The sequence below is a fragment of the Nyctereutes procyonoides genome, unplaced genomic scaffold (genome assembly GCF_905146905.1).
Source record: "Nyctereutes procyonoides isolate TBG_1078 unplaced genomic scaffold, NYPRO_anot_genome, whole genome shotgun sequence".
In the NCBI taxonomy this organism is placed as follows: domain Eukaryota; kingdom Metazoa; phylum Chordata; class Mammalia; order Carnivora; family Canidae; genus Nyctereutes; species Nyctereutes procyonoides.
The window spans coordinates 15474933-15497019 of record NW_026575141.1 but is presented as its reverse complement, the minus strand read 5'-3'; the positions used below and the strand labels follow the sequence as shown (position 1 = coordinate 15497019).

Below are 22087 nucleotides of genomic sequence, written 5' to 3'. Positions count from 1 at the left end.
TCCCAAATTTGTATTTGATTAATATTGTCCTTTTTTTTGTGCCATGGGTTTTCTTTTCTAATAAAATAATGGTAATATTTATTTTTTTAAGAATGGTAGTATTTTTAAGTACATAGTACATAAAAACAGAAGTATAGATAATAGTACATAAAAACAGAAGTATAGATAATATTTAATGTTCTTTTAAATGTACTCAGTTTTCAGTCCTAATAACTTCTATTTCCTAAAAGTATGACCTTTGGCAAGTTACCTAATATCCCTAAGAACCTGTGTTTTATCTACAAGATGGACTTTTAATAGTAGTACATTTCTTAAAATTAAAGGAGAAAATGCAAATAAATGCTTTGAGGGTACCTAGCACATAATAAGCACTCAATAAATGTTGGCTGTTATTATTAAAATACTGTAAAAATTTAAAGATTTTGATGTCTAAATCTGAACTTAATTAGTCCATAGTATTTTTTTTAATTTTATTTATTTGAGAGAGAGATATATAGCAAGAAAGAACAGCAGGACAGAGAGGCAGAGAGAAAAGCAGGCTTCCAGCTTAGTAGGAAGCCTGACTTGGGGCTTGATCCCAGAACCCCGAGATCATGACCTGAGCCAAAGGCAGATGGATGCTTAACCAACTGAACCACCCAGGTACCCCAATCCATAGTATTTTTAATTGGAAAATCTTATTACTACAGTATACCAAGGAAAAGAGTTTTTTTGACAATATTAATTTTGTCAGTTGGAAATAACTAAGTTTAATGTACCAGAGTAATACGGGTCACCTTGCAAATACTTTTAATCAGATGGATCATTTGATTAATGTGAATTTGAATGAAGACTGATTTAACCATTTAATAAGTTACTTTTTCTTGGAAATGTATTTTTATTCACTAATTGGTATAAGGATCAAGGAGGGGAATATTAGGCCATCTTATTAAGAGATTTGGAAACTATAAACTTAAACAAGATGTTTTACCCCTCTTGGTCTGTTTTCTTACCTTTAAAGTGAGAGTTTTTATTAGGTTGGTGGTTCTCAGACTTTTTGGTATCAGGACTGCCTTTTCACTCTTAAAAGTTACAGGATCCCAAAGAATTTTATGCAAATTATACCTAATATCATTTAGCATATTAGAAGTTATACCCCCAAAATATTTTAAGTATTAATTCACTTAAAGAAATAAACATATTAATATAAATAACAATCTTATGAAAAATACCATATTTTTCAAAATAAAAATTAATGAGAATAGCATTATTTTACATTCTTGCAGATCTCTTTATTTTCTAGATTAATAGAAAATAGCTGAGAAAATAGAAAAACTCTCATATCTGATTCTGTCTTTAATTTGTTGCAATATCATATATCACGTGGCTTCTAGAAAATCCCACACTGTACACTTACAGTCAAACAAATTAAAGGATAAGTAACATCTCAATATTATTATGAAAATATGTTTGATCTAGAGTAAACCCTGAAAAGATTTCAGGGATTCTCAAGGCTTCCCAGATCACTCTTTGAGGACTACTCCTAAGATTTCTCCAAGATTTAAAGATTCTACAAGATTTAAATCTTCTCCAAGATTTAAAATTCTCATATTGGTGGCCACATACCTGAAAACTCTTCTTAACTAAAATCACCATCTTTCAAAACTATTTAAGTTGGCTTTCTCCCCATGTGGGTAACTTATCAGCCACTCAGTAAATGTTTCACTGACATCACATAATCTCTGACCTTTCTCAAATCAGTATCTTCTCTCTCTGATCCTACTTTTAGGCTTCACATTATTGCTAGAGAATGTTTTAGCTGTGATGATTTGACTCCCTTTAGATTGTACCATCTTCACTGTAGCTTAGCTGTCTATCCTCTTTGTCTCATTCATCCTGTCAGCCTTTTTTAGTTCTCCCCTATGAGCTGTTCGGAACCTTTCTATTCTTAAGCACTTAAACTCCCACTACTTCCTTTCTCTACTCTCATCAGATAAGTTTTATCCCCTATTTTCAAAGAAAATTGAAGCTATTGGAAATGTCCTTCTTCTCTGTCATTTTTATTCTCATCTCCTGTATCATGGGGTATACAAGTAAAAACCCTTATTTACCATAAATTCCCTCTCTGTACTTTCTTTTCTCTTCCTCTTGAACATTAATTTACTCTGCTGCCTTTTCTGGCCACTATCCTGTTTCTTTCCTTCCTTTCACAGCCCAACTTTAAAGGTGAGTGGGCCACACTCACTGTTGTCTCTTTTTCACTCTTCATGAACCTTCTTAAACTTTTCTGAGTTTTTAATCTCTTTACCCGCTCTACAGCATTAATACTGTTGACCACCCCTTCATTCTAAGAACAAATTGGAGTTAAAGGGGCATAATGGAGCTGTAATGAAGGTCAGTATGAATGCAAGATGTTATTGTTACCTTATCATTATTATTGAAATACTGGCTTCCATTCTGTGACCTAAGCATATGTTATAGTATGGAAACTGCTATATTAAGATTCAGAAACCTGGATTCTAACACTGGTTAGTAACTATGGGATCTTCAGCAACTTACCTTGTTCAAGCTTCATTTTTCTTAACTATGTAATAAAAATACTTCTGCATGCCTTACAGGTTGTTATTATATGAAATAATTATATAAGAAATTACCTTGAAGCATACAGAATGTACATTTGTATTATTTTTTTATTACTTTCTTGAACTGCTAGAAGTATCTTTTCCTATCCTGAAAGATTGTTCAAGATGCATTTCATTGTTCTAAGATACTCATTTTTCTCTAAATTCTCTTAGCTTTAACAGTAATTCTTTTCAGGTAGATGAATTTGCTATATTCTCAGATATCCCAAGCCTTTGCCTTCCTCCTGATTACCAAGCCTGCATTTTCAAATGCCTGCTGAACAGTTTTTACTCTCTTATTGTCTATAAGGCAGATTAGCAAATGCAGAGACAGTGTACCTACCCTCAAGGAGTTTCCAGGGCATTAGAGAAGAGATATATATAAGGGTGAAAGTAGATAAAATAAGTCCCATAAAAGAAGCGAAAATAAAATGCTACCTGTAGTGGAACTATAGAAGAGGTAGATTTTATTTTATTTTAATTTTTTAAGAGGTAGATTTTAAACTGTTTCAGAGAAATAATAGAATTTAACCTAAACAAAATGAGGTGTGGGGAAAAGGACATCTCAGAAATAGCAAAGAACGTGAGCAAGAAGTCATATGAATAAAAAAGGGTAGCCTACTAGTGGCAGGTTCAGGGTATCAGAAGGGTGTGTAGAGGAGAAGAAAGGAAAGTTGAGGGCAAATTAGATCTTCTAAAGATGTGTTATTTTGCCCTCAAATATACCATATCTGAAAGCAAATTTCCTTTCCCCTCTCCCACCCATTTGTTTATAAACAATGAATTCTTTTTCCACCATAAGATTGCAGTTTGCGGACTCTTATGTCACTGGTTCTGACCAAACAGTGCACTTAACTCTGTCCAACACATGAGTACTCTTTTGGCTCCTTTGGTACTCCTTTTCCCTCTACCTAAAATATTTTTACCTCTTTTCAACATCTCTCTGGTTCCTTCCTACTTAAAATCTAGTTCAAATTGTTCTATCAAAACATTTCAGGGAGTCTTAAAGTCCTGTCTTTTTTGACATTTTTTAAAAAGCATTAGTAATTTGACAAATATATAGTGCCTATGTATTTATTGTTATCCTAAACTGTTACTTAAATTTTACAGCATAATGTAACTTATCCTGTGTTTTACCTTTCTTACTACATTGTAAGCCTTTATTATAGCAGAGACCATGTATCTTCTACATCTTTGTGTCTCCCAACACTGACTTACATAGCAGCTACATATTGAATTCTATCTTTGGGCCTGTTTTGCAGATCACATCACGCCAAAGTGAAAAGCATTATGAAGTTTCTGATTCTGAACCTATTTTTGACTAAAAATTTTATCTTCCTAATTTATAATTTTTGTACTTTGCGTGGGATTGTTCTTTGTCATTTGCTCTGTCTTATAGTTGAGATTATATTTTCTCTCAGTTGATCAAAAACAGAAACAGTTAAATTGAACCCGAAGAATTCATAAGAAATTCCTAGGCACTGAAAATATTTGTATCAATGCCTTACTTAAAAAAAAAAAAAAAAAAAAAAAAGTCTTAGATTTCTTTGGGATGTCATCAAAAATTTGAATTTTTAAAACATTTCAGATGACTTTTTTGGGTAAGTTTCATTTTTTTTTTTTTTAATAGGTATGGAAAAGTTGAGGCCACTCGCATTTTGTTAGAGAAAGGAAAGTGCAATCCAAACCTTTTAAATGGACAGCTTAGTTCTCCTCTGCATTTTGCTGCTGGAGGAGGACATGCTGAAATAGTACAGATTCTCCTAAACCATCCAGAAATTGACAGAGTAAGTTATTTTCCAGGGTTGTTTTCTTTTTTTTAATGTTCAAGCAATAAATAACAAGTAATGGCACTAAAATGTTCAATTGTATACTTGAGAAGTCAAACTAAAAAATAAGTTTTACCTTCTACATAGTTAAGTAATATTTGTATAAACTTTGCTTTTGTGCTTGTTTTTATTATGATAAAATATACCTCACATAAAATTTGCCATTTTAACTATTTCTAGATGTACAGTTCAAAGACATTAATTGCATTCACATTGTTGTGTAATCATCACCATCATCCATCTCTTGCATATACATAAATTTAACCTTTTTGTGTTGTATTGCCCCAAAAAATATCTTTACAAAGGAAAAAGATTTTCTACCCATTTTTTCCAGAATTGGTATTAATAAGTATTTGTAAAGGGCAAAATAATTGCTTTAATCAAAACCTTTATTGGATTTTATGATCAGAACTTTAAAAAAAAAACAGTAATCACATTGATTGGTGCTTTGAGTCTTTCATCCTTACCAATTTATGTTTAAGTATAGTAAATGCTAAGAGTGGTTAATATTTAATACTTGACAAAAATCCATTTTTTATGAAACTTTGACATTTTTACTTACAATACCATATATTTGTAATGACTTTTTTCTTTGTATTTTTCTTTTTTCCAACATTTCTAGCACATAACAGACCAACAGGGAAGATCCCCTCTAAATATTTGTGAAGAAAACAAACAAAATAACTGGGAAGAAGCTGCAAAGCTGTTGAAGGAAGCCATTAACAAACCAGTAAGAATTACCTTCAGAAACCAAGCCAAGCCAACTACTTAAATTGATAAGTAATTTGAGTATCTGTGGCAAGAGGAATGGATGGATGATTTCTTTACTGCTTTTAGAAAACCTCATGTTCATTCTAACATTCAGACCTTTATTCTTGCAAAACAAATATTGCATAATCAATCTTTAAAACACTTCAAGTTAACTTAATTTCTAGTATAATCTAGTATAATCTCAGTACTTAATACTGTCTGAAATAATCAGCAGTAACATTAAGATAGAGAAGAATTAACAATTAGAAAGACTCCAGTTTGCCTAAAAGTTATAGTGAGAATAAAACTGTCATCAATTTAAAAACTGTGTGAAAATTTACAAACCAGATAAAAGGATTTATAACCAGTCAGATAAACTATTAAAACTTGATATCAACAGATATAATCTCTGAGCCTTTCCAGACATTTCCATCAGGTAGGTAATAAGTATTTATGGAGTATCTCTGTGAATTTAACACCTTGAGTGAAAGTGACAAGTGATAAAGAATAATATATGAACTCTGCCTTTAAGGAATATGAACACATTCACCATCACTCAACAGATTTTGTCAAATACTATTCCATGAGCACAAGACAAAGTCAAAGGAATAGATAAACAGTACAGGCACCCTTATATTATACTTCATTACAATTTATTTTCTAATTGTAAAGAACACATTATTATTCCTAGTATAATTTTTATATTCTAAATGAATAAGATAAGAGGAATTAGTTACTTTTATCCAAAATGAACTGACCTGGTAGTTGCCTGGGGGCTTCTCATAGAAAAAATGTATTGAGAATATAGTGAGTTCCTTCCAATAACAATAAAAATGTATTGAGAATATTGAGAAACCATAATGAGATGTGGTTTCTCAATATATTGAGAATACATTTTTATTGTTAATACAATATATTGAGATACATACTTCTCAATATATTGAGAATACATTCACACCAGACAGAATGGCTGGTTTCAAAAAGATAAGAAATAACAAGTGCTGGAGTAAATGGAACCCTTGTATACGATTGGTGGAAATGTAAATTGGTGCAACCACTATGGAGGTTTCCCCCAAAATTAAAAGTAGAGATACCATACAATCCAGTAATTTTAGTACTGGGTATTTACAAAGAAAATGAAAGCACTAATTTGAAAAGATACATGTAATTGCTTCTCAGCCTTTTGGCTAAGATCAAGTGTGAAAAAGATACATGTATTTCTATGTTTATGGCAACATTATTTATAGTAGCCAAGATACGAAGACAACCTAAGTGTACATCAGCAGATCAATGGATAAAGAAGTGGTATTCATATATACAATGGAATATTACTCAAGCATAAAAAAGAATGAAATCTTGTCATTTGCAACAACAGGATGGAATAAGTCAGACAGAAAGACAAATGCCATATGATTTCACTTATATGTGGAAGCTAAAAACCAAACAAAAAAACAGACTCCTGAATACAGAGAACAAAGTAGTGTTTGCTAGAGGGGATGTGGGTGAGGGCTGGACAAAATAGGTGACAGGGATTTTTTTTTTAATGTATTGAGAATATTAGTACTCTGACATTTTCTGAACAGGAGGAAAGCAACTGGCTCAAGGTCCATTGTTCCATAACCGTCTTCCATCACAGCTTCCTCTTAGGAATATTGCTAGTATGCATTTGTAGAGTATAATTTGTGGCCCACTAGACTTGCAAGATACTTGACTAACATCAGATTCAATAACCAAGACTCTGTCTCCCATATGATACCTACTAGGTACATCAATAGCTTTAAAACATCTCCCAGAAGAATCTGAAGTTGGATATATTTTAAGAGCCATTTGCCTTAGCTTCTCAAACTTATTTGACTATGAAACATTCAGAGGAAAACATATTGGAAAATATAAATAGTGGAAATAAAAATTTTTTAAGCTGTGCCAACAGATACTTGAAGCAGTTTTCTGTTATTTTTCATATTTGAAATCTATTATAAAACATATGAAATTGAAATTGAAGCATTTTGTGAGGCTGGTATATACAACTTTATCTAACTAGGTTGCATAATTTATTATCATTCTTTGTCCTAGTATGAAAAAGTTCGAATATACAGAATGGATGGATCATATCGTTCTGTTGAACTGAAGCATGGAAATAATACCACAGTGCAGCAGATAATGGAAGGAATGCGTCTCTCTCAAGAAACACAGCAATATTTCACTATTTGGATCTGTTCAGAAAACCTCAGTAAGAAAGTTGTTACTCTGTTGTGTAAACATCTATTCCTTTTTGAGAGTGGATTGGTAAATTTAAGTATAGCATCAGTTTCTTACTGACTTTCAAATTTTGAAATGATACAATGATCCTCTTTTTTATATAAATTACTGGTGTTTCAACTGCTGAAACAGGTAAGCTTCTGGGACTCCTTATCCCCCACTTCATTCAAAGCATTTTAAAACTTTTCTTCTCTGGCAATGGAAATTGATATTGAATGCCATTAAATGTAGTGCTCATCCAACTTGCCTTTATTGTCAGTGCTCATTTCACCTGAAATAATGCAAATGTTTTTTCTTTATATTAGTTTTCCATCAAATCTTTTTATTTAAAATCAACCTGATGCCACTATAGATTTATCTTTCAACCAAAGTATTGCAAATACATAAAGGAATTAATTGAGGTTACACAATTGGTTATTTAATGTTTAATTATATTTTAAAACACTAGATTCTATTGATTATAAAATAAAGTCTATAATGGAATTAAAGATCTTATATACATTTGATATGTTTTCCTTGTTTTAGGAATTCTTAAAATTCTTATATTCTCTTAACCTAAAATTGGGTAGTGATATTATTAGTTATAAAGTCAGGGTTGATTTAAATTTAGACATTTAATTTGTTTGTATATTAGCACTAAAGTAGAGACCGTTTAATATAAATTTCTGTGTGTTGATATAATTTATTTTTACATTATTATTTATAAAAGGAAAGATGTTTTTCAGGCCTTCAGCTCAAGCCTTATCATAAACCCCTGCAACATGTTCGTGACTGGCCAGAAATACTTGCTGAATTGACTAATTTGGATCCCCAAAGGGAAACACCACAGCTTTTCCTACGAAGAGATGTGAGACTTCCTTTGGAAGTTGAAAAAAAGGTTTGCTTGGAGATCTTATTTATAGTCATGTAAATGCACAGAATCTTGAGTTCCTGTGGTAGGCATTAGAAACAAATTTTGCTCTTCCTGTATGAGGAAGTTTTACTTCTGTTTCTCTATTTAATCCTCACATCCCTGGGGTAAGTGGTAGCTTGAGTTAGTCTACTTACAAAGCCCCTAGTTGGTTTTTTTATTTCCACCTCCATTGTCTTAGAAACAAAAGAAATAGAGAATCTATCCTAAAGAGAATTAGCAACCATATGAGAGACAGATTATACAAAAAAAAAAAAAAAAAAAAAAAAAAAAATTTTTTTAGAACAGTTTGAAAGTACTACACTATCAAAGATAAATTTAATAAAGGGCTAACAACCAGTGTGTAAATATCAAAGGAGCAAAGAGCTAGGTTGGTGTGGGAGGAGAACAGAAAATACATTCTGAGCAGAGAAGATTATATTTGCAAAGAGAACATAAAAAGCTATTCTTGGGGCACCTGAGTGGTTCAGTCTGTTAAGTTTCTGCCTTTGGCTCAGGTCATGATCCCAGGGTTCCACATCAGTTCCCTGCTCAGAAGGTGTCTACTTCTCCCTCTGCCTCTCTTCCTCCCTGCCCCCTCTCAAGTAAATAAAATGTTGTTAAAAAAAGCTATCTTAGTTTGTTAGTAGCTATTTCCAAATCAAGTGGAGAATTACAGAGAGTAACAAATGAGAATACAGTTTACATTTGATAAAAAGATTTGTTCCAGACAAGTGCATTTGGATTTGAATTACTGTAAATTTTATAGGAGAGGTGGGATAATGCTGTGTGAAGGATGAATCGATAAACAAAGAAATTTAAGGTAGATATTACAAATTAAACTAGGGTGAGAATCTATAAACATAGTAATAGCTTTAAAATTGAAAAAAAAAAAAGTTCCAAGGTCTTATAACTTTGATGAAGAAAAAATATACAATGCATTTCCTGATTCGTATCCAAGGGAATATTAAATAGACAAGGTTAAGCAAATTTTAGTATACAAAAATTTCGTTGACTGTGTACAAACTTGGTAAATGTTTTATACATGATCACTCATATCATCCCTTTTATATTATCACACCAAAGATAGATTTGATCCTTTCAGTGACATATACCAGGAGTTACATAAAAATCTCTATGAAATTTACCAAAAACAGGACACCTGTGTGGCTCAGCGGTTGAGCGTCTGTTTTTATTTGAGGAGGTGATCCTGGGGTGCAGGATTGAGTCCCACCAATATCAGGCTCCTAGCAGGAAGGCTGCTTCTCCTTCTGCCTCTCTGTGTGTCTCTTATGAATAAATAAGTAAAATCTTAAAAAAAAAAAAATTTACCAAAAACAAAGATCTAGAGTATTCATTTAAAAATGTTAGAATTTCATAAATAGAGGAAGGGGCACCTGGGTGGTTCAATCAGTGAAGTGGCTGCCTTCAGCTCAGATCATGATCTTGGGGTCCTGGGATCAAGCCCCATGTCAAGCTCCCTGCTCAGTGGAGAGTCTGCTTCTCCCTCTGTCCTTCCCCCCAACTTATGCTCACTCACTCTTTCTTTCTCAAAAAAATAAATAAAATCTTAAAAAAAAAAAAAAGAACAGAGGAAAAAAACACAATTGATCATCTCAGTTGACACAAAAAAGACATTTGACAATATCCAATACCCCTTCATGATAAAACTCTTACAATTAGGAATAGATGGAAACTTCCTCAATATTAGTGGCAGTTATGAAAAACTCACAGCTAACATCATACTTGATGAAATGCTGAGAGCTTTCCTCCTGAGATCAGGAACCAGATAAGCCAGCTTTCAGCACTGCTATTTAACATAATACTAGAAGTTCTAACCAGAGTGATTGGATTTAAAAAAAAAAAAAAAAAAAAAAGGAAAGGAAAAATGGGGCACCTGGGTGGCTCAGTCAATTAAGTGTCTGCCTTCTGCTCAGGTCATGATCCCAGAAGCCTGGGATCGAACCCTGCATCTGCTCCCTGCTCAGCAGAGAGTCTACTTCTCTCTGTTTCCCTCTGCTTCTCCCCCTGCTTGTGCTCTCTCTTTCTTTCTCAAATCAGTATATATAAAATCTTTAAAAAGAAATGAAAATAAAATCAAAAAGAAAGAAAAGGCATCCATATTAAAGAGGAAAAAGTAAAACTATTTGCAAATGACATGATCCTACATATAGGAAATCTCAATCCACAAGAAAGCTATTGGAGCTAATAAGTAGATTCAGGAATGTTGCAAGGTACAGACTTAACATACAAAAATCAGTTGTTTGTTGTCTACACACATCAGTGAACAACCCAAAACACAAAATAAGAAAGTCATCAAGATAGTATCTTAAAGAATAAAATACTCAGGAGTAAATTTAATAAGAGACATGCAAGACTTGTACACTCAACTATGAAACATTACTGAAAGAAATTAAAGGAGATCTAAGTAACTGGAGAGACATTGTATTTAGGATAAAAGATGTAATATCATTAAGATGTCCATGCTATATATAAAATGGAATATTATTCAGCCATAAAAAGGAATTAAGTTGTTACATGCCATAATATGGATAAGCTTTGAAAACATTATGCTAAGTGAAATAAGCCAAACCAGATATAGGAGGATGAGTATTGTATGATTCTACTTATATTAAATATCTAGAATAGGGAAATTCACAAAGAGAAAGTAGATTAGTAGTTGTCAACACAGGTGTTGGGGATAGAGAATGAGTTATTGCTAAGGTTAACAGTTTCTCTTTGGGAGATGAAAAAGTTATGTAGTGCTGATGCTTGCACAACGCTGTAAATGTAATTAATGCCACAGAATTATATGCTTAAAACTGGTTAAAATATTAACTTTTTGTTTTATGTATTGTAGCACAGTTTAAAAAAATGTATCCATAAAATTTGTAGGTAATTTAAGTATACTTAGTCTATCTTCTTTCTCCACCTCAGTACCATTTTAAAAGTTGATTGGTAGAGAAAAAGAGCAATAATGATAAAACTTGGATGATTAATTACATAATTATATTACAAAGAATATATAAAGAATATAAAGTAAACTCAAGTGAAAAACAAGCAAGGCTTAGTAAGTACCTCAAGGTAAATCAGAATATCATGATCATCTGATATAATAGTTGTGTTCTTTCATTATGTTATTAAGAAATTCCATTTTGTACCATCTGAAAAATGTAAGAATTACATTTATTGGTTGCATCATTCCTATAGGATGAAAATGGCCTGATTTCATTAGAAAAGAATAGTTGTTGACTATGCTCATTTATAACAATTACCTACTCAAACTCCAAATTCACTGTTGATTTTGAGAAATTAAAAACCCTAGAAAGTTGAAAAAGTAATAAAATTAATTAAATTCACTAATTGCTAGTATTTTGCCCTATTACCGTCATCTTCTCTATTTTTTCTTTATGAACCATTTAAAAGTGAGTTGCAGACATTTTGGCACTGAACCCTACATATTTTAACATAAGAAAAAGGACATACCAACATACTATACCATTTCAATCTAATAAAATTAATATTTTTTATAATAATATGTGATTGTAATAATATGTGATTCATATTCAGATTTCCCCCCAATTGTTTAAAAGTCTTATATAGTGGGATGCCTGGGTGGCTCAGCGGTTAAGCACCTGTCCTGGGCCCAGGGCGTGATCCCAGGGTCCTGGGATCAAGTCCCACATCAGGCTTCCTGCATGGAGCCTGCTTCTCCCTCTGCCTGTGTCTCTGCCTCTCTTCTCTGTGTCTCTCATGAATAAATAAATAAAGTCTTTAAAAAATAAAAATTAAAAAAAATAAAGGTCTTATATAGCTCCCATATGTAGGACCTAGTCAAGGTTCTTACTTTTATTTGATTGTTATCTATTAAGTCTGTTAATTTAGAACAGTCCTCTCATCTTTTTTTCCCATGAAATTCTCTTTTATTTTTCTTTGCATTATATAGAGTATTATGAGATTATTTTAGTAAGACAAAAATAACTTTTACCATAAGGAATTGAGATCACTTTGAATTATATTTGGAAATACTTTTCTTAAAAAAAGATTTTAGGGGATCCCTGGGTGGCGCAGCAGTTTAGCGCCTGCCTTTGGCCCAGGGCGTGATCCTGGAGACCCAGGATCGAATCCCACATCAGGCTCCCTGCGTGGAGCCTGCTTCTCCCTCTGCCTGTGTCTCTGCCTCTCTCTCTCTCTCTCTCTCTGTGTGACTATCATAAATAAGTAAAATCTTTAAAAAAAAAAAAAATTTTAGGGTGGCCCAGGTGGCTCAGCAGTTTAGCGCCGCCTTTGACCTGGGGCCTGTTCCTGTTCCTGGATACCCGGGATCGAGTCCCATGTTGGGCTCCCTGCATGGAGCCTGCTTCTCTCTCTGCCTGTATCTCTGCGCCTCTCTCTCCCTCTCTCTCTCTCTCTTTCTGTCTGTCATTAATAAATAAATAAAATCTTAAAAAAAAAAAGATTTTATTTATTTGAGAGAGTGAGAGAGCACAAGTTGAGTGGAGGGGTAGGGAGAAAGAGAGAGAAGTAGACTCCCTGCTGAGCAGGGAGCCCAATGTGGGTCTTGATCTCAGGACTCCGGGATCATGACCTGAGCTGTAGACAGACGCTTAACCAGTTAAGCCACCCAGGCGCCCTGGAAATACTTTAAGTATTCATTCAGAAACTCTGTTTCCAGTTGGAGCAGAAGTATATTCTGTAGGCTAGCTTTTTTCAATCTTTGTTAATCTTATTGGATAAAATGAAACTTTATAAAGATTTTGAAACTTAGAAAAAAGTCTTCTGTTCTCCTTTAGTGTTATTTCAAAGTACCAAGTATTTTTAGTCAAATAAAATAAAAATTTTTTAAATAAGGTTTTTAAAAACTACATGTACTCTTCTAGGAATTAACACACTTCCTTTTTATCTGCCTTGAGGTTCACTATTATATCATGTGAAACATGTAGAATAATGTTTGAGGAATAGAAATAATTTAGGTAAAATTGTGCCAGAAATTATCCATATCTATAATGATAATTTTTTATTAGACTGTAAATCATAGGCAAACAAACTGTAGCCTATTGCTGTATTTGACCTGTTTTTTTGTATACCCTGCAAGCTGTAAATGGTCGGAAAAAAATCAAAAGGATAAAAAAGAATCAAAAGGATAATATGTCATGTGAAAGTTTTATGAAATTCAAATTTGAGTATCCATATATAAAGTGTTATTAGAACACCACCACAGGGATCCCTGGGTGGCGCAGCGGTTTGGCGCCTGCCTTTGGCCCAGGGCGTGATCCTGGAGACCCGGGATCGAGTCCCACGTCGGGCTCCCGGTGCATGGAGCCTGCTTCTCCCTCTGCCTGTGTCTCTGCCTCTCTCTCTCACTGTGTGCCTATCATAAATAAATAAAATTTAAAAAAAAAAAAAAAGAACACCACCACACTTCTTTGTTATTGGGTTATCTGTGGCTGCTTTTATGCTACAGTAGTTGAGTTGAGTAATTATAAGACAGACTTTGTGACTCATAGAGCTTAAAATATTATTATCTGGCCCTAAACATGAAAAAATTGTCAATCTCTGTTCTAAATCAACAACAGCTCATTTATATACGAATACATAGCTTTTGGTTTTCCATATTAGTGACAAGTTGTATATTTGTAACAGGAAATTGTAACCCAATAACCAAATTATACCTTCTTCTTTTAAGATTGAAGACCCACTAGCTATTCTTATTCTCTTTGATGAAGCCAGATATAATTTATTGAAGGGCTTTTATACAGCTCCTGATGCTAAACTGATAACATTGGCAAGTCTACTGTTACAAATAGTTTATGGAAATTATGAAAGTAAGAAACACAAGCAAGGTTTCCTAAAGTAAGTATTTACTACAACATGTAGTCTTGTGGTGTGCTTAAGATTCTGTTTAGCCAAGAAAGTTTAAGAATGTTATTAAGTAATATACTTTGGTTTGGAACTAAAGGATACAGACATGGAATAAGGAAAAATCAGAACAGTGGTAAAGCATTCTTAAAGTTATACTCTCTCCAGAGTTACTTTTCTTATATTTGACCATGGCTTGATGTACCTTTTTTTTTTTTTTAAGATTTTATTTTTTAAGTAATCTCTACATTCAATGTGGGGCTCCAATCCATAATCCTGAAATCAAGAGTTGCATGCTCTATTGACTGAACAAGCCAAGCACCCCTTGATATGCCTTATTTTTTTCATCTTTAATTTCTCTTTCTTTATTACATGTTTAAATAAGTTCATTAAACCCTGTCTTGGGGACGCCTGGGTGGCTCAGCAGTTGAGTGTCTGCCTTTGGCTCAGGGCGTGATCCTGGAGTCCCGGGATCGAGTCCCACATCGGGCTCCTTGCATGGAGCCTGCTTCTTCCTCTGCCTATGTCACTGTCTCTCTCTCTCTCTCTCTCTCTCTCTCTCTCATGATTAAATAAATAAACTCTTAAAAAAAAAACCAAACCTGTCTGGGTAAATAGTAGAAAATATAAGGCAGATGCATTTAAGAATCCCACCACAAAATCTAGGGACGTGTTCAGTCTTTGAGAGAAAACATTGAGATTTTAAACACTGAAGGTTTATTGTGGTTTTCAATTTTCAATTATTTTGTGGTTATTGAAAGAAGAAACGTTTAAATGAGAGTGTTAGGATTGTGACCTTTTGCTTCAAATATTTAGAGTTCTCCAATATTTTATAATAAAGATTTTTCAGCTAAAAAATCATGTTAATTAATGCAATTTGTTTCTAAATGATTTGTGTACTTTTGCTACTAAAGATGATTTATTTAAAACATGTTGACATATTTGCTTACAGTGAAGAAAATCTAAAATCCATTGTACCTATTACCAAATTGAAAAGTAAGGCACCTCACTGGACAAACCGAATACTTCATGAATACAAGGTAAGCTGTTTAATAGAAATAAAAAGACACTTTATACTCTAGTTGAAATTCTGTAAATTAAATTGTTTGAAATTGTTTAATATGATTTAAACACAGGTACATTAAATTTATAGTCCCGAAATTAAAAATGGATTTTCTAGTTCATGTAAAACTGAAAGTAACGTGATACTTTTATTTTTAATAATGAGGAATCTTTTACTGAATACTTTCTGTATGTTCTGTATGTTGGTAAAGACTAGAGATTAAATACACACATTCATGAAATGATATACTATCCCTGGCCAAGAGGCACTTAAAACCTAATAGAACAGACAAACAGTATTTTTAGATTTTGATTTTTCTTTCCTTATTTAAATATTAACATCTTGAAAGAAAAATTGCTCTTGGGATAGTGTCACAAAATTTTATTCTTCTTTGGGGGCAGACATGATTTTAGAAATTGCTTAGCTGACCCATTTGGATTATGAAAGTTATGTTCTCACCTCACATCTCTTTTATTTTACCTTATTATTATTATTATTATTTTTTTTTTTTTTTTCAGAATCTTAGTACAAGTGAGGGTGTCAGTAAAGAAATGCATCACCTTCAGCGCATGTTCTTACAAAACTGTTGGGAAATTCCTACATATGGAGCAGCTTTTTTCACAGGACAGATATTTACAAAGGCAAGCCCCAGCAATCATAAAGTCATCCCTGTGTATGTAGGAGTGAATATAAAAGGACTTCATCTCCTCAACATGGAAACTAAGGTAGATTTTCAGCTTTTCAGCTGTGTTTGGCCAGTTACATTTTATAATGTCTAAAAAAAAGGTACTAGCCTATATGAAAAATCTAGAAATGATATATAAGATTATTCATTGCAGTTTCATTTATAATAGCAAAGGAGGGATGAAAAGTAAATGTCAGGGGCAGGCCGGGTGGCTGAGCCCCAGGGCCTGATCCTGAAGACCCGGGATCAAGTCCCACATCAGGCTCCCTGCATGGAGCCTGCTTCTCCCTCTGCCTGTGTCTCTGCCTCTCTCTCTCGCTCTCTCTCATGAATAAATAAATAAAATCTTTTAAAAAAAAAAAGTGCATGTTGGTAAGGGGTTAATTGTATTATTAACTTCTATTAACTATAATATTAATTATTAACTATATATTTTTTAAATTATTAACTATATTAATTATAGTATATTTCTATGTTGAAGTACTGTGCAGCCATATAAAAGAATGAAGAATATGTAGAATAATTTCTAAGGTATATTTAATGAAAAAGCACAACAGTGAACCATGTGTAATAGGCTACTTACTATATGGGTACAAATGGGGGGAAGTGAAGACTATATTTACATAAATACATATTGCTTGTATGTGAATAAAAAGTCTCATGAAGCCTTTAGAGAAGGCAGCCAGGTAACTAGGAACAAGAGTAGGAGGGAGGTTTTTTACTATGTACCATTTTGCAACTTAAGACATTTTTTTAACTGTGATAATATTACCTATTCAAAAAAATCAATTAAGTTTATTTTTTTTTAATTTTTTTTTTTTAAATTTATGATAGTTACACAGAGAGAGAGAGAGGCAGAGACATAGGCAGAGGGAGAAGCAGGCTCCATGCACCGGGAGCCCGACGTGGGATTCGATCCCGGGTCTCCAGGATCACGCCCTGGGCCAAAGGCAGGCGCCAAACCGCTGCGCCACCCAGGGATCCCAATCAATTAAGTTTAAATGAAAAAAATACAGATTAAAAAAAGAAAAATATATCTGACACAAGGGATTCACTTTGAAAAGCAGAATTAGTTACAAGAGCCTTTTGGGGAACAGGCAAGATGAAGTGTGGTAGGGACTATGAATATTAGATCACTTCAGAGCTTTGCCATCAGAGGTGTGTTGCTATTTCATACTCCTTTTTCTAATCTAAGTCATTATAAAATGTGGGATTATTAATTATTTTTAGCATATTTGACACATTTATCAGGATGAATACCTTTCTAGTATAATAGGAAGCTAAAAAATTAATTTTGTTCATTTAGATCTGTCTACAAATAGATCATTTTTTAAGTCAGTTGAAGTAATAACTAAGCTTATATGTTAGAAAACGCATTTTGTTTATTTTTATTTTTATTTTTTTTAATTTATTTATTCATGAGAGACACAGTGACAGAGAGAGGCAGAGACACAGGCAGAAGGAGAAGCAGGCCCCATGCAGGGAGCCGGATGTGGAACTCGATCTCAGGCCTCCAGGATCATGGCCCCGGCTGAAGGCGGCACTAAACTGCTGAGCCACCAGGGCTGCCCAAAAACCCATTTAGATTAGGAAATTTTATCATAAACCTAATTTTTATTTTCATCATTTTCATAAGCTTTTATTATATAATCACATAACTTCTGAAAGTAGTTATTTTGTGATAATTCTAGATCATCCTTATGGGCAACAGCCATTTTACCATACTGTTAGATACACCTGCAAATGGATACAGAGAATATGTAGGGACATAGGGCTGAATAGGGACTGAATTCAGAATTTATCTGGAACTTGAGTGTTTTGAAGTCTCTGATGTCAGCTTGCTTTTCGGTCATTTGCTTATTATTTTCTGTTTAAGCCACTTTACTCACACAAAATAGGCTGCTTATTAGTTTTTAACCATTTTTTAATTTCCTTTGTACTAAGTTTGTTAAAGGAAATTAAAGGAGAAATTCCCAGAACCATTTCAAGAACGTTTTCCTCTGTTATTTCAGAGCATTTGATACATTTACAAATCCTTTATTGAACTAAGTGGTGATGCCATGGGTGTTGATACCGCGTCTCTTCTCTCTAAGCTACAGTGTATGTTTGGCTTTTGGTAGCATTCCATGTTTAGGCAACAATAAAATGTTTTATTTAGTTCCCAAATGATGGGTCAGCATCATAACATTTCACATCATGAACAATATTCTGGTCCAGGAGTTAGTGAGATAACAGTAAGCGGCAGAGGATGATAACATTGTTACTAGTTAACAGTTTGGTTTTTTAGGATAAGATGTTTGATTTCCAGAAATATCATTTAAAATACTGTCCTTGGGTGTAAGAAGGTGATTAAGCCAAAAAGTAACAATGTTTCCTGTCCTTTAACCACTACCTTGTGCTCTGTAAACCACTATAAATTTACAGCTCCTATGAAAGCTCTAAGTTGATTATATATTATAATGATCAAAGCTGGGAATAGTCAGCTTGTCCTCAGCTGTCTTACAATCATCAAGGTATGCTGGGGTGAAGTTAACAAGCTTACTTTAAGAGGATAAACATCTTCATTTGCAAAAATACTTTCATTTACCTTTATTTTTTTTTATTTTTTTTTCTTCTTTTTTTTTCATTTACCTTTAAAACTTATTTGGGATATAAGAACTTCAGAGATTAATTCTTGTGAAAAGCCACAGATAGAATATAGCCACATTTTTTTATATCAATTACTTCTATCTTCTCTATCTTGTTTCTCTTTGAAATAATGTGAATTTCCCATTAGAAAGTATAGCTCAGTCAATTTCATATGCTCATCAGAGATTTTTCTTTCCTACTTACATAAAATGTAGATGCTATTGAATATATAATGTACTGTGTTGTGGATCAGTGTTTTACTATAGTGACTGCATTGCTGTTTCATCACTATACTCATTGACATATTTTTAACCATAATAGCTCTCCTGCCACACCCAGGCAGTAGATTACTCTTTGCTAGCATCAATTTATTTTGGCCATCATGCCCTTCTGAAATAAAACTGGTTATTTAAATATCCACATAATGTCATTCTTCATGATCACTTGTCAATATCATGATTTCTCCTGTCTGCTGACTGGCTGTGTGTTACTTTTTACTTCTGTGGTTCACTCCCCCACCAACCCTTTTTTTCTATTGAGGGATAGATTTTATTTTTAAGTAATCTCTATACCTAATGTGGGTCTTGAACTCACAACCTAGAGATCAAGAGTCGCAGCTCCACTGACTGAGCAGCCAGGCACCCCTCTGGTTTTCCCTTTACTGCTCTCAACTATTCCTGCTATTTCTCTTGTGCTTTTTGATTTCCCTCACTAAACAACCTGACCCTTTGTAGATTTTGCCTTCCAAAGAAAATGACTTGGGGTACCTGGGTGGCTCAATTGGTTAAGTGTCTGCCTTTAGCTCAGGTCATGATCCCAGAGTTCTGGGATCGAGCCCCCTGGCAGACTCTGCTCAGTGGGGAGCCTGCTTTTCTCTCTCTCCCTCTGCCTGCCATTCTGCCTCCTTGTGCGTTCTCTCTGTCAAATAAATAAATTAAAAATCTTAACAGATAGAAACAAACAAGCAGACTTTTTCTTTCTGGAGTAGATTAATCTCTCAAAACTACCATGTGGACTCCTTGACTTCAGGTCCATTGAGCTGTTTTCATTATGAGTTTCTCAAAAATTCCTTCATGCATACTGTTCTTTAAAAACAAAACTTTATTTTAAATTTATAACTGTAGTATTCCTGTCGGTAATTTGGCCTTCATATAATTGAGGACTTGTTCCATGGGTGTATTTTTTTTCTGTATATTAAACTGTTTTGAGGCTATATTAATGGAATATTTTCTGCCTCTTGATTAACAAATTTCATCTGATCCAAAAGATAGACAGTTTAAGGTATTATATCTTGACTCAGTGTTTTATTGGGTACTTTGGTAAATAGCTATTTTAAGATTTACTATCTATAAACTTATATTTTATAATATAAATGTAGATGGCTAGTTTTAAAGAAGATGTTATTAGTAGTTTCCCATTATACATAATATACACTCATGTAAATTAAATGTACTGTAGGGATCCCTGGGTGGCGCAGCGGTTTAGCGCCTGCCTTTGGCCCAGGGTGCGATCCTGGAGACCCAGGATCGAATCCCACGTCGGGCTCCCGGTGCATGGAGCCTGCTTCTCCATCTGCCTGTGTCTCTGCCTCTCTCTCTCTCTCTCTGTCTCTCTGTGACTATCGTAAATAAATAAAAATTTTTAAAAAAATGTTAAAAAAAAGAACCCCACTTTAAAAATGCCCTAAATCATAACTTTTTCAAATAATTTCAATTAAAATCAGTGTGTTAAGAACAGCTAGTCATAGAAAGCAAAGGTTTTTAAATATGTATTTTAAAGGACACACAAATACTTTTGTACATGAATATATAAAGAATGTATTTTTAGGACAAGAAAATGCTAATTACTGCTAGGAGAGACTTATTTTAAAATAAAAAGATATGAATGCCTATTTAAATACAGCTTCTCATTGGGAAAGAGAAGGAATAGATTAGGAATAGATTATTCTAATATTTGTTTTAAATAATTTGTTGAATATATGAAAGGTATGTTAATTTTTTAAATTATGCTTTTTTTACAATAGATATATCACTGTACTTATTTTCATTGAGAGGGAATTGCCTAAGTCAACATGTTACCTCATTACATAAATTTCAGATCTGAAAGTATTATGTGAATATTCAAAACGTACTGAATAAAGTAAAAGGGAATGTTTTTAACTTGCAAAACGTAAAAACCTGTACATTTAATTTTCTTGGAAGTCACTGCATCTTTTTTTCTCACCCTTATTGAAACATAATTGACATATAACATTGTATATATTTAAGGTATACAATAGGTTGATTTGATATCCTAATATATTGAAAAATGATTACTACTGTAGCATTAGCTAACACCTCCATCATTTTACATAATTACCATTTCTTTTTGTGATGAGAACATTTAAGATATACTCTCTCAGTAACTTGAAATATATATTATAGTATTTGTTAACTGTAGTCACCATGCTATACATTACATCCCCAGAACTTACTCATCTTATACCTGCAAATTTGTACTCTATGGCCAGCATCTCCTCATTTCACCCATCTCCCAACCCTTGGTAGCCACCATTGTTTGTTTCTGTGAGTTCAGCTTCTTTAGACTCCACATGTAAGTGATATCTTGTAACATTAGTCTTTTTCTGACTTACTTAGCATAATGCTCTTGTGGTCTATCCATGTTTCAGAATGGCAGTATTTCTTTCTCATGGCTGAATAATATTCCAGAGAGAGAGAGAGAGAAGGAGGGAGACAGTGTGTGTGTGTGTGTGTGTGTGTGTGTGTACGTACATACCGCAGAACAGGCATCATTAAAATGTTTTCTCAGCCTGATACAAACAATTTATCATTGCTCAAGGCAGTCTTCTGAGAGTCTACCATCTATGTGGCTCTCTACTTAGGCTGTATGAGGTTAGTGTGGGCACTTTAAATAGATTTTATTCTAACATTAGAAACCAATATGTTTAAACATGACTTGGTCATTGTGGATAGTAAGAGCAGATAGCTGTTTTTTATGTATATTTCAATAAAACAATTTATAATTATGTTGCAGGCTTTACTCATCAGTCTTAAGTATGGCTGTTTTATGTGGCAATTGGGGGATGCTGATACATGTTTTCAGATCCATAGTATGGAAAATAAAATGAGCTTTATAGTACACACAAAACAGGTAAGTACTTATCAATTGCTTTGGACTTCTAATGAACTATGGTGTTAGTAAAGATTTCTTTTTTAAAAAGTGACAGTCTATTTTGCTTCAAGGAAAACCTTTGATATCATATAAAATTAAGATATGTAAGACCAAGAGGAAAAAGGCAGGCCTTTCCTAAGCAAATAAGGCAGAAACTTAATCTGAATAATTTATTTTAGTTTATAACAATGAAACTCCTTTTTCTGCTATTTCCTTTGATTCTGGTCAATATTCCCTATCTCTTTTATCAAGGTATTAGGTAGTCCTTACCTCTTCTTGACCAGTATCGTATCTGAGCCACTAGCTGTATCTGGTAGGTTGCTTCTTAAACCCCTTCAAAGGCTAGGTACTCCC

At 33.4% G+C, this 22087-nt stretch overlaps 1 protein-coding gene across 3 annotated transcripts in view; it reads left to right on the top strand.

Annotated features, from left to right (window-relative positions):
- Positions 1-22087, top strand: part of KRIT1 (KRIT1 ankyrin repeat containing) — a 39030-nt gene that overhangs the window by 13716 nt on the left and 3227 nt on the right. For all 3 annotated transcript variants that reach the window (XM_055307501.1, XM_055307500.1, XM_055307498.1), the window contains exons 9-16: positions 4231-4387; positions 5052-5159; positions 7253-7409; positions 8164-8315; positions 14014-14180; positions 15139-15226; positions 15768-15974; positions 21596-21712. In XM_055307501.1, coding sequence (XP_055163476.1) covers positions 4231-4387; positions 5052-5159; positions 7253-7409; positions 8164-8315; positions 14014-14180; positions 15139-15226; positions 15768-15974; positions 21596-21712 — 1153 coding nt within the window. The remainder of the gene's footprint in view (positions 1-4230; positions 4388-5051; positions 5160-7252; positions 7410-8163; positions 8316-14013; positions 14181-15138; positions 15227-15767; positions 15975-21595; positions 21713-22087) is intronic.